Source organism: Hyla sarda, chromosome 10 (assembly GCF_029499605.1).
Source record: "Hyla sarda isolate aHylSar1 chromosome 10, aHylSar1.hap1, whole genome shotgun sequence".
In the NCBI taxonomy this organism is placed as follows: Eukaryota; Metazoa; Chordata; class Amphibia; order Anura; family Hylidae; genus Hyla; species Hyla sarda.
Window position 1 is genome coordinate 1,625,123 of NC_079198.1, and position 12,704 is coordinate 1,637,826.

General features: G+C 46.6%; 1 protein-coding gene across 1 annotated transcript in view; it reads left to right on the forward strand.

Annotated features, from left to right (window-relative positions):
- Positions 1-12,704, forward strand: part of UBR4 (ubiquitin protein ligase E3 component n-recognin 4) — a 114,071-nt gene that overhangs the window by 12,616 nt on the left and 88,751 nt on the right. Inside the window, exons 7-19 of the mRNA XM_056544678.1 lie at positions 198-339; positions 860-984; positions 1,058-1,182; positions 1,265-1,324; positions 1,860-2,047; positions 2,910-3,013; positions 4,794-4,930; positions 5,055-5,172; positions 6,050-6,234; positions 6,321-6,480; positions 6,560-6,645; positions 11,072-11,241; positions 12,290-12,572. Coding sequence (XP_056400653.1) covers positions 198-339; positions 860-984; positions 1,058-1,182; positions 1,265-1,324; positions 1,860-2,047; positions 2,910-3,013; positions 4,794-4,930; positions 5,055-5,172; positions 6,050-6,234; positions 6,321-6,480; positions 6,560-6,645; positions 11,072-11,241; positions 12,290-12,572 — 1,883 coding nt within the window. The remainder of the gene's footprint in view (positions 1-197; positions 340-859; positions 985-1,057; positions 1,183-1,264; positions 1,325-1,859; positions 2,048-2,909; positions 3,014-4,793; positions 4,931-5,054; positions 5,173-6,049; positions 6,235-6,320; positions 6,481-6,559; positions 6,646-11,071; positions 11,242-12,289; positions 12,573-12,704) is intronic.

A 12,704-nucleotide genomic window follows, 5' to 3' on the forward strand; every position in this document is an offset into this window, starting at 1 on the left:
TCAAACTGTGTCCCTCCAGATGTGGCAAACCTTCAACTCACAGCGTGCCCGGACAGCCGTTGGCTGTCCGGGCACACTGGGAGTTGAAGGTTTGCCACATCTGGAGGGCCACATTTCGAGACCACTGTTCTAGATGGTAATTATGTCACCTGGGTCATCTTGTATATGTAATTTCTGTGTATCTTCCTGTGCTGTAGGTGGATCAGAGAAGCTGCTTAGAGTTTGCTTGAACCTGCCCTACTTTTTGAGATATATTAACCGTTTCCAAGACGCAGTGTCCGCCAACTCCTTCTTCATTATGCCTGCAACGGTTGGAGATGCCACAGCCGTCCGTAATGGGTAAATAAGCAGCTGTTGAGTGTTCCATAAAATTGCTTAAAGGAGTAGTCCAGTATTAAAAAAACATCTAACCAATCTAAGGATAGAGGATAAGTTTCGGACCCCCTGCGATCTCCCGTATGGGGCCCCTGCTCTCCGGCCACGTGTCGACCACCACACGAAGCGGCGGCTGACACATCCCCTCAATACAGGCCTATGCAGAGCCGGAGATTGCCGAAGGCATAGAGTTGTATTGAGGGGGGCATCAGCCGCTGCTTGGTGCGGTGGTCGACACTACCCCTTCCCGTGGACTGCCGGAGCCCCATGCGGGAGATTGCGGGGGTCGCAGCAGTTGGACCTTAGGGGATACGTTTTTCAAGACGGGAGATCTCTGACGAAGAATAACTTATCTCCTAGGGGATAAGTAGGTCTAAGGATGATGATCAGTAGCACTGTACACCTCCCATGTGTTATACGGCAGTACATCATTGAAGAGTAATGTATACAGGTTGGGTTAATTCTCTGTCCTGACTCTTTACAGGTTTCATTCACTTGTGATTGATGTGACTATGGCACTGGACACTCTGTCTCTGCCTGTAATGGAGCCACTCACCCCTCCTCGGCTAAAAGACGTTACTCTCCTGGCCCTGAGCTGCTTATATGCAGGTAAATGTAGCTTCTCCTCAGTTTTGCTGCCATGACCCTTACACAACCATAACCACTTATTTCGTTTGTGAAGGTGTCAGCGTTGCTACATGCATGGCAATCCTCCATGTTGGGAGCACTCAGCAGGTGCGGACCGGATCTACAAGCTGTAAAGAGGAAGACTATGAAAACGATGCTGCCACCATTGTGCAGAAATGTGTAAGTGTGCGGTCATTGGGCTGTCAGCTGTGCATGGTCACTGCCGGATTAGAATATTAAGTATGCTTCATCTTTGTTACAGCTGGAAATCTACGAGATGATTGGACAGGCAATAAACAGTTCTAGAAGAGCCGGTGGAGAGGTAAGAATTGTGCGCACAACCTGGGTAGGTTCTAGTACACAGCCGATACTCACCTAGCCGAGCTCTCTATCTATACAGACTAGTTCGATTACCTATAGTAATCTGGATAGGGGATAAGATGTCTGATCGTGGGGGTCCCACTGCTGGTTTAGAGAGTCGGGTGCAGTGCCGGAGGCTTGTGACATCATGGCCGTGCCCTGCTCGAGATGTTACGGACACGCCCCCTCATTGCAAGTCTATGAGAGGGGGTGTGATGGCTGTCAAGCCCCCCCCCCCCCATAGACTTGCATTGAGGGGGCTGGCCGTGACCTCACGAGCGGGGCATGACTGTGATGTCACGAGCCTCCGCCCCGCATCGCCAGTCGTCCTGATGTCACTGGATGTCTGGGGTGCTGCAGCCAACATCCAGGGACCCCCCCAATCAGACATCTTATCCCTTATCCTTTGGAGTAAAATCCTTTTAAGTAAAAAAAAAATAAAAAAAGAAAGAAAATTCTTTCCAGTTTTGAATTGTCCAAATTTTTGTTTGTTTTAGCACTATCAGAACTTCCAGCTGCTGGGGGCCTGGTGTCTGGTGAACAGTCTGTACCTGATCCTCAACCTCAGCCCCACCGCCCTGGCAGACAAAGGGAAAGAGAAAGATCCACTGGCAGCGCTCAGAGTCCGAGACATTGCCCGGGCAAAGGAAGGGGTGGGCTCCCCAAAGCTGGGGCCTGGTAAAGGGTGAGTAAGTCATTATTTATCATCATGGAATCTTTTTCTCACATTCATAAGGTTAACCCCTTCACATGTGTGTCACAATGTCAGGAAGTGGAGTACAGAGAAAGTTCAGGTGCTGAACCCACTTCACACACAGCAGGTGTCGGCTGTTAACTACAGCCGACTCCCAACCTTAGTGACTTTGTTTTAGGAAGTCACTCCAGAACCCAGCTGTTTAACTTCATTTATGATAGTCAATGTGATTACAAGATGCAAGGCGTTAAAGGGATACTCCGCCCCTAGAACTCTTATCCCCTATCTAAAGAATAAAGGATAAGATGTCTGATCGCAGGGATCCTGCTGCTGGGAACCCCCACTATCTCCTGCATGCCACCCCGGCATTCTGAACTTTTAGCTACGAATGCTGGGTTCAGGGCTGTTGGAACTGATGACGCACCTCGCCCTCTTGTGGCATCACACCACCCCTCCTCCATTCATGTCTCACGGCAAATATAGTGTGATGTCACGAGGGGGTGTGGTCTGACATCACAACCCCCGCCGTACGAACCCAGCGTTCTACACATAGGGGGAGATTTATCAAAACCTGTCCAGAGGAAAAGTTGCCCAATTGAAAGAAAGAAGCGATCTGATTGGTTGCTATGGGCAACTTTTCCTTTGCACTGGTTTTGATAAATCTCCCCGATACTGTTAAGAATGTTGTGTGCTGCACAGAGATCGCGGGGGAGGAGGGAGGGACGGCTCACAGCGGCAGGGACCCCCACAATCAGACACTTTATCCCCTATCCTTTTGGTTAGGGGAGATGTCTAGGGGCGGAGTACCCCTTTAACATGGAGACCTACTGAACGTCTTTTCTTTTTCCATTAGACACCAGGGTTTTGGCGTCCTGTCAGTCGTGCTCGCAAACCATGCTATCAAGCTGCTCACCTCTCTCTTCCAAGATCTGCAAGTGGAGACCTTACACAAGGCAAGTCATCTGTCTGCGGTGTCATTTATCTATTACAGGAATGAGGAACGGGCACAATGAGTCCCTTCAGAATCTGAACTTGCAAGGGGGATTCTGTTTCATGCAAATACTTTTCATCTTTTAATACAGAATTTGTATAATTTCTTTGTACTTGTAAGTACAATGCAATAATTTGAATAAATAGATGCATTCAGAGGTGTTTATTGCCTTTAATTATATAATGAAAACTTCTGTAACCTTCTTATATACTTTTAAATCTTAAACTTTTTATCTCACCGTTGTCAAGATGTCTGTTCTTCACACATTCATGCACAGCTTCTTGTGGAGTTATTTGATGTACTTTATTAAACCAAAGTCAGAAGTGGATCCAGCAAGAAGTAGTAGAAGTCATTTTATATAAACCGTTCATTTAGAATTCAGTCTTGGCTCTGGCTCCAAAAAGAAAAGAGCGTAAAACTGCCACTAGCTGCAGGTGAATCCTCCCCCTTTTAAGTGCCGCTGTCACTTAGATACACTTTTCACTTGTTTTGACACAGACATGTTAAAAGTTTTGATCGGTCTGGGTCTCAGACCCGGAAGAGCGCTGCATTGCTGTTCACCTTCTGGCTCATAAATTGCTTTGTCTTGTTGCTCCATTATAAGTCTATGCAGCAGCAAGACAAAGGTCGCTATGAGCTGGGCAGTGAATGGCAATACTGCACACTACTTTTGGCTCATTCTTCTGATCTGTGGGGGTCTCAGCACTGAAAACTTTTGGCGTGTCCCTGTGACATATAAAAAGTTATTATTGGTGTCCATTTAGGCTTTGTGCCCATTGAGATACATTTTTAGCCTGTGAATATTAACAAGGTCTTTTGGTATTAGCTTAAAGCGTTACTGTCATTACAAACATTTTTTTAAATGCTTAAATCAGTGTTGTAATGTGCCTTAAGACCTGCATGCATAATAATATGCATGGGTTAATATGTAAAATATATTTTGATCTATGTATCACTGAAATTAGTCTTTCTGAATTTTTCTGAGAGGCTGGGGGTGTTTCCCCTGTAGTATGATGAGCTTCTCCCCCCCCCAATTATTAGGTCTGCACAAGCATTTTTAGATTTGCAAAGCATACTGCCTAAATGAATGCTCTATATAACTCTAATGCAGCCATGTGAAACTATATGGTGAAAAGAAAAAAAACTGCATTTTGTGCAAAAATAAATTAAACAGCTTTGTAACCAAAGTGCCTGCTTTTTATAACCCTGAAGCAGCCGTGTGAAACCTATATGGTGCAAGGACCAAAAAGGCTGGATTTTTAAGGTTCGTTTGCAAAATTAAAAAGACAAATACCCCCTAGTGGCCATTTTTTAAATCTTTTTTTCACATCTTTGGCGATCAAAATTATATTAGGAAAATGCTTAGTTTAAGGAAATACTTAATGGGAAAAAAGTTGTTTCTAATGACAGTAACTCTTTAAAGGAAAATGGTCATCCTGTTCACCCACGCTAAACCCAATATACTGGATTATAGTGTGGGTGAACAGAGGGCAGATGAGGGGTCACTGACTCCTTTATGTACCTTTTTACTCCCACTATAACCCAGTGTATTGGGTTTAGTGTGGGTGAGCAGGATGTCCATTTTCATTTAAAGCAAGCAGAGGTCCTCAAAATGGTGGGATGTGATCAGTCTATTACAGAGTTTGTCAGTCTGCAGTGAAGCGCTGACTGGCTTGGCTCCGCTCAAAAATTTTAAATAAACCTTAGTTACTATCAAAATGTTTATTTCTTTATTAACACAGCAAGCCTGGGATAAAGACGGACCCCTGGCCGAGCTTAGCATCACCGCTCAGAGCACGTCCACCCAGAGAATACAGAGGCTCATTGATTCCGTCCCTCTGACAAACCTGCTCTTCACAATCCTATCCACCTCCTATCGAAAGGTGAGATTTATTTTTATTTTTTCCCCTAGAAAGATACTAATTCACATTTTGAAGCGGAATTGTTGTAACATGTGACCAGGGAGACTGTGGTTAAACGTGTTCCCTTTATAATCTCCTTTTATAGGCCTGTGTCTTACAACGGCAGAGGAAAGGCTCTATGAGTAGTGATGCCAGCGCGTCCACAGATTCCAACACTTACTATGAAGATGACTTCAGCAGCACAGAGGAAGACAGCAGCCAAGGTAACTTTGCACCTCTGTGTCTCACATTAGCTGTCACTATAATGTGACCCTATAGCAGTGTTTGCCAACCAGAGTGCTTGCAGTTGATGCAAAACTGCAACTCCCAACAGCCCATGGCTCGCCAGCGGTTGCAAAACTACAATTCCCAGCATGCCCGGACAGCCGTTGGCTGTCCGGGCATGCTGGGAGTTGTTGTTTTGCAACAACTGAAGGCACCCTGGTTGGGAAACATTGCTATGGATCATTGATCTCCAACCTATGGCTCTCCAGCTGTTGCAAAGGCTGTCTGGGCATGCTGGGAGTTGTAGTTTTGCAACAGCTGGAGGCACCCTGGTGTGGATACATTGCTATGGATCATTGATCTCCAACCTATGGCTCTCCAGCTGTTGCAAAGGCTGTCTGGGCATGCTGGGAGTTGTAGTTTTGCAACATCTGATGGTACCCTGGTGTGGATACATTTCTATGGATCATTGATCTCCCACCTATGGCTCTCCAGCTGTTGCAAAGGCTGTCTGGGCATGCTGGGAGTCGTAGTTTTGCAACAGCTGGAGGCACCCTGGTGTGGATACATTGCTATGGATCATTGATCTCCAACCTATGGCTCTCCAGCTGGGTGCAAAGGCTGTCTGGGCATGCTGGGAGTTGTAGTTTTGGAACAGCTGGAGGCACCATGGTTGGGAAACAGTGATCTATAGAAATAATTAGCATTTTAATTGCTTTCCAGCCAATTTCTTACTTCTACTATTCACCTCCTGTGCAGCATTCAGAGTTCTACCAGTTGTGAATTTAGCCCCAACCGGTTGTCCATTTTGTGACCTATAAGCCGACCTTTCCCAACGTGATATTTTCCTTTTAACGTGTTATTTTGTTCCTGCAGATGATGATAGTGAACCCATCCTGGGTCAGTGGTTTGAAGAAACAATCTCTCCAACTAAAGAGAAGGTGCCCCCACCGCCCCCACCACCGCCGCCTCTCGAGAGCTCCCCCAGAGCCAAAAGTCCGAGCAAACAGAACTCTGCTGGGAACGGCAACATCTTGGCCAGTCGCAAGGACCCAGAGCTGGTATGAATAGTTATTGTTTTTGTTATGGAATACCCTTCCTATCAGACCGTGTTCACATTGGTGAGTTATCTCCTGCTTTTCTCCAGTTCCTCAGCCTTGCCTCCAATAGCCTGAATTTCATCACCAGCTGCATGCTGAATTCTCGCAGCAATTTCATCCGGAACTACCTTAGTGTGTCCCTGACTGAGCAGCACATGTCCAGCCTGGCCTGTATCATCAAAGACGTGGACAAGGATGGACTCAAAGGTGCCCGGTCATAACATATAAGTCTACTTACCTTGCTGGCTGTAAGTTCCTTCTCAAACTTATTTTCTTCTTCTTGTAGGTTCATCAGATGAGGATTTTGCAGTCGCTTTGTACCAGTTTAATCATTGTTTGGTGACTTCTGATCTTCAGTCTCCCACACTACAGGTAAGTCAACAGCACCACATTATAATCTGTGCTGAAGAGTTTTTATTCTTACAGGGGCTTCACTTTCAGAGAAAGTTCACTCTCTAGATTTTTGCACTAAATATCTGTAGCAATTAGAGATGAGCGAATTTACAGTAAATTCGATTCGTCACGAACTTCTCGGCTCGGCAGTTGATGACTTATCCTGCATATATTAGTTCAGCTTTCAGGTGCTCCGGTGGGCTGGAAAAGGTGGATACAGTCCTAGGAGACTCTTTCCTAGGACTGTATCCACCTTTTCCAGCCCACGGGAGCACCTGAAAGCTGAACTAATTTATGCAGGAAAAGTCATCAACTGCCGAGCCGAGAAGTTCGTGACGAATCAAATTTACTGTAAATTCGCTCATCTCTAGTAGCAATATTTGTTTAAAGGGGTCTTCCGGATAAGAAAAAAGTAACACACTGGTGCCAATAAGTTACACAGATTTGATGTTTACTTCTATTTAATAATCCTAATTCTTCCCGTACTTATCAGCTGCTGTTTGCGCCACAGGAATTTGTGTAGTTTTTTTTCAGTCTGACTACAGGGCTCTCTGCTGCCACCTCTGTCCATTTCAGAGTAGGAACAAATTCCCAAAGCATACCTCCTGCTCTGGTTAGTTCCTGACACAGACAGAGGTGGCACCAGAGAGCATTGTGGTCAGACTGGAAAGAACTACACAACTTCCTGGGAGCATACAGCAGCTGATAAGTACTGGAAGGCGCAAGATTTTTCTATAGAAGTAATTTACAAATCTGTATTTTCTGGCACCAATTGATTTGAAAACTTTTTTTCCCCTCCGGAGTACCCCTTTTATCATGTGGATTTGCTTTTGGTTCGCTAGAGATATTACACTATCACCCCTACATTGTAAGAGGTGAAAAGCTGAACAAAAAATTGACATGTTGCGGTGTAAGAATCCGCACTGCCGGTCATTTTCCATTTCACATTGAGTTCTATGTGGATGAGCTGCTGTTTAGAATTTTCAGAAAACTGGCTTAACCTCTTCAGGACATAGGACGTATGGATACGCCCTGAATCCCGAGTCCTTAAGGACCGAGGGCGTATCCATACGCCCGTGGGAATTCCGGCCCCCACCGCTAGCCGGTTGGGGACCGGAGCCGGATGCCTGCTGAAATCGTTCAGCAGGCATCCCGGCATATCGCCCAGGGGGGTCATTATGTCCCCCCATGTCGGCGATCGCCGCAGATCGCTGGACAATTCGGTCCAGCGATCTGCGGCGATTCCGGGTCAATCGGGTCTCCGGTGACCCGGAATTACTGGCTGTTCGGGGCCGTCTCTGACGGCCCCGAACAGCCAGAGCCTGCAGGGGTGAGGTGGCACTGGTGCCACCTCACGATCGCCCTGATTCGTCGGCCGGATTACCGGCCGACCAATCAGGGCGCCTGCTGCGGGTGTCACTCCCGCACCCGCTCCGCCCCTCTTCTGGAGGACGTGAGCGGGTGCGGGAAGACGACCCCCGATGCTGGGGACCCCGATCCCCGGCGCCCCTGTTGGGATCGGGGCCCCAGGAGCAGCTGCGGCGGCGGGACTGACCTGCAGCGTCTGGATCGTTGGAGGTGAGTGACAGCCTCCTGCTGTTGCTTAGCAACAGCTCCCAGCATGCAAAAAGGGCATGCTGGGAGCTGTAGTTATGCAACAGCAGGAGGCAGACCACCACAACTCCCAGCATTCCCTTATGGGCATGCTGGGACTTATGGTTTTGCAACAGCTGGAGGCACATTCTTTCTATGGAAAAGTGTACCTTCAGCTGTTGTATAACTACAACTCCCAGCTTGCACAAACAGCTAAAGTGCATGCTGGGAGTTGTAGTGGTGCATCTGCTGGTTGCATAACTACAACTCCCAGCATGCCCGTTGGCTGTCGGTGACTGCTGAGAGTTGTAGTTTTGCAACAGCTGAAGGCACACTGGTTGTGAAACTCAGAGTTTTTTTTTACCTAACTCAGTGTTTCACGACCGGTGTGCCTCCAGCTGTTGCAAACTACAACTCTCAGCAGTCAATGTACACCATGCACCGTACATGCTGGGAGTTGTAGTTTTGCAACAGCTGGAGGCACACTGGTTGTGAAACACTGAGTTAGGTCACAAACTCAGTGATACATAACCAGTGTGCCTACAGTTGTTGCAAAACTGCAACTCTCAGCAGTCACCGACAGCCAACGGGCATGCTGGGAGTTGTAGTTATGCAACAGCTGGATGTCCCCCCCAATGTGAACGTACAGGGTACACTCACATGGGCGGAGGATTACAGTAAGTATCTGGCTGCAAGTTTGAGCTGCCGCAAACTTTCTGCTGCAGCTCAAGTTGCCAGCGAGAAACTACTGTGAACCCCCGCCCGTGCGACTGTACCCTAAAAACACTACACTAACACAAAAAATAAAATAAAAAGTAAAAAACACTACATATACACATACCCCTACACAGCCCCCCTCCCCTCCCCAATAAAAATTAAAAACGTCTGGTACACCACTGTTTCCAGAACGGAGCCTCCAGCTGTTGCAAAACAACTCCCAGTATTGTCGGACAGCCGTTGACTGTCCAGGCATGCTGGGAGTTTTGCAACAGCTGGAGGCACCCTGTTTGGGAATCACTGGCGTAGAATACCCCTATGTCCACCCCTATGCAATCCCTAATTTAGGCCTCAAATGCGCATGGTGCTCTCACTTTGGAGCCCTGTCGTATTTCAAGGCAACAGTTTAGGGTCACATATGGGGTATCGCCGTACTCGGGAGAAATTGTGTTACAAATTTTGGGGGGTATTTTCTGCTTTTACCCTTTTTAAAAATGTAAAATTTTTGGGAAAACAAGCATTTTAGGTAAAAAAAAAAAAATTTTTTACATATGCAAAAGTTGTGAAACACCTGTGGGGTATAAAGGTTCACTTAACCCCTTGTTACGTTCCCCGAGGGGTCTAGTTTCCAAAATGGTATGCCATGTGGTTTTTTTTTGCGGTCCTGGCACCATAGGGGCTTCCTAAATGCGGCATGCCCCCAGAGCAAAATTTGTGTTCAAAAAGCCAAATGTGACTCCTTCTCTTCCGAGACCTGTAGTGCGCCAGCAGAACACTTTTCACCCCCATATGGGGTGTTTTCTGAATCGGGAGAAATTGGGCTTCAAATTTTTAGGGGTATTTTCTGCTATTACCCTTTTTAAAAATAAATTTTTTTTGGGAAAACAAGCATTTTAGGTAAAATTTTTTATTTTTTTTTTACATTTGCAAAAGTCGTGAAACACCTGTGGGGTATTAAGGTTCACTTTATCCCATGTTACATTCCCCGAGGGGTCTAGTTTCCAAAATGGTATGCCATGTGGTTTTTTTTTGCTGTTCTGGCACCCTAGGGGCTTCCTAAAGGTAACATGCCCCCCAAAAACCATTTCAGAAAAACGTACTCTCCAAAATCCCCTTGTCGCTCCTTCCCTTCTGAGCCCTCTACTGCGCCCGCCGAACACTTTACATAGACATATGAGGTATGTGCTTACTCGAGAGAAATTGGGCTACAAATACAAGTAAAAATTTTGTCCTTTTACCCCTTGTAAAAATTCAAAAATTGGGTCTACAAGAACATGTGAGTGTAAAAAATGAAGATTGTGAATTTTCTCCTTCACTTTGCTGCTATTTGTGTGAAACACCTAAAGGGTTAAAACGCTGACTGAATGTCATTTTGAATACTTTGGGGGGTGTAGTTTTTATAATGGGGTCATTTGTGGGGTATTTCTAATATGAAGACCCTTCAAATCCACTTCAAACCTGAACTGGTCCCTGAAAAATACTGAGTTTGAAAATTTTGTGAAAAATCGGAAAATTGCTGCTGACCGTTGAAGCCCTCTGGTGTCTCCAAAAGTAAAAACACGTCAATTTTATGATGCAAACATAAAGTAGACATATTGTATATGTGAACCAAAAAAAATGTATTCGTAATATCCATTTTCCTTACAAGCAGAAAGCTTCAAAGTTAGAAAAATGCTAAATTTTCAAATTTTTCATCAAATTTACGGATTTTTCACCAAGAAAGGATGCAAGTATCGACAAAAATTTACTACTATGTTAAAGTAGAATATGTCACGAAAAAACAATCTCGGAATCAGAATGATAACTAAAAGCATTCCAGAGTTATTAATGTTTAAAGTGACAGTGGTCAGATGTGCAAAAAACGCTCCGGTCCTTAAGGCCAAAATGGGCTCCGTCCTGAAGGGGTTAAAGCTGCAAGTGACATAAAAGAGAAAATAAAAATGTGCCCCCTCATAAATCCACTCTGCGCTGGTGGTCCTCGCTGTGCCTGTGGCTATGACCTCATTGCCTGCAGCATGTGACCACTGGGGCCTGTGCTTGGCTGCAGTGTCACGTGATTCCCCAGTGAAGTTTGCTTCTTTTTTCTGTTCGGCAGAGCGCTCTTCTGCAGCACCTTGGAATCGCTCCTCTCGGTGAGGGCCCTTGGCCCCTGTACATCCATCCCCAAAGTCTTTCCGTACTGTCACGTCTCCTGTTGCTGTATCAGCACAAGGCTAGCATCCAGGGAGAACCAGACGTACCAGAATGTCTCCGTGTATGGGAGAGGTAAGTGCATACTAGGCTTCTGTAAATGTAGGAGACTGGATTCTTCTGGTGCGGGTCCCTCTGGACATATAACAGACATGTGATGGTTGGAAATATACCGTATATACTCGAGTATAAGCCGAGTTTTTCAGCACGATTTTTCGTGCTGAAAACACCCCCCTCGGCTTATACTTGAGTGAACTCTCCACCTGTCAATCCCTTCTCAGTGGTCTTCAACCTGCGGAACTTCAGATGTTGCAAAACTACAACTCCCTGCATGCTTGGACAGCCATCGGCAGGTTGAAGACCACTGTGGCCCCCCCCCCCCCCCCTTTTGTTTTGTACTCTCCTCCCCTCGGCGGGAAGTTAGGGTGAGCTGGTCTGGGCCATCTATGCTGAAGGGACCGTCCGTGGGGGATGGTTAGTCGTTGCGGGTTGTCCATTTTCACGGGGGGGGGGGCCCCCCTCTTTTCCACTCCGGGCCTGGCCCCGTACTAGTGACGTTGCCTTGACGACGACGCACAGGGACGTTGCGCATTAACGTCCCTGTGCGTCGTCATCAAGGCAACGACACTAGTCCGGGACATGCCCAAAGCACGGAGAAGAGGGCCCCCCGGTGAAAATGGACAGTCCGCAACGACTAACCCTCCCCACCGGATGGTCCCTGCAGCATAGATGGCCCAGACCAGCTCACCCAAGGTGAGTACAAAACAAAAGGGGGGGGGGGCCTGGATGATGACTAAGGCCGCAGTGGTCTTCAACCTGCGGACCTCCAGATGTTTCAAAACTACAACTCCCAGCATGCCCGGACAGCCGATGGCTGTCCGGGCATGCTGGGAGTTGTAGTTTTGCAACATCTGGAGGTCCGCAGGTTGAAGACCACTGATGAAGGGATTGACAGGCGGCGTTGCGTCTTATAGTGGAGTCAATAACTTTTCCTGTTTTTTTTGGGGTGAAATTAGGGGCCTTGGCTTATATTGGGGTCGGCTTATACTCGAGTATATTCGGTAACACATATATTTCTGTCAGATTGTTTCCACTTTGTTTATCCTGTTGATCTTTCATGTAGGTTTGTTGGGACCCTGAAGCAGAATGCCCTCCAGGGCGTGGTACCAGGAGACACTGAAGATGTCAACGTGGATCATCTTCAACTGCTGCTCCTGATCTTTCACAATTTATCAGAGAAGGGGCGCCAGAGTATCCTGCTGCTCTGTATACAGACACTGCAGGACTTGGCCAGTAACCTGGAATCCCAGTTACCAGCTGTTCCCCTTCTCCTTGCAAGATTGCTCCTAGTGTTTGACTATCTCTTGCACCAGTACTCTAAGCCACCCCTCTACCTCTTTGAGCAGGTATGATTTTGGATTAATTTAATTAATTAATTAATGATGTGCATTTAATTTTTTTATTGGGGGGGGGGGGGTAGACACTTCTATGGCTGTAATGCCAAGGCTGTTTTCTCACATTTTATAGTTTTTCCTTTA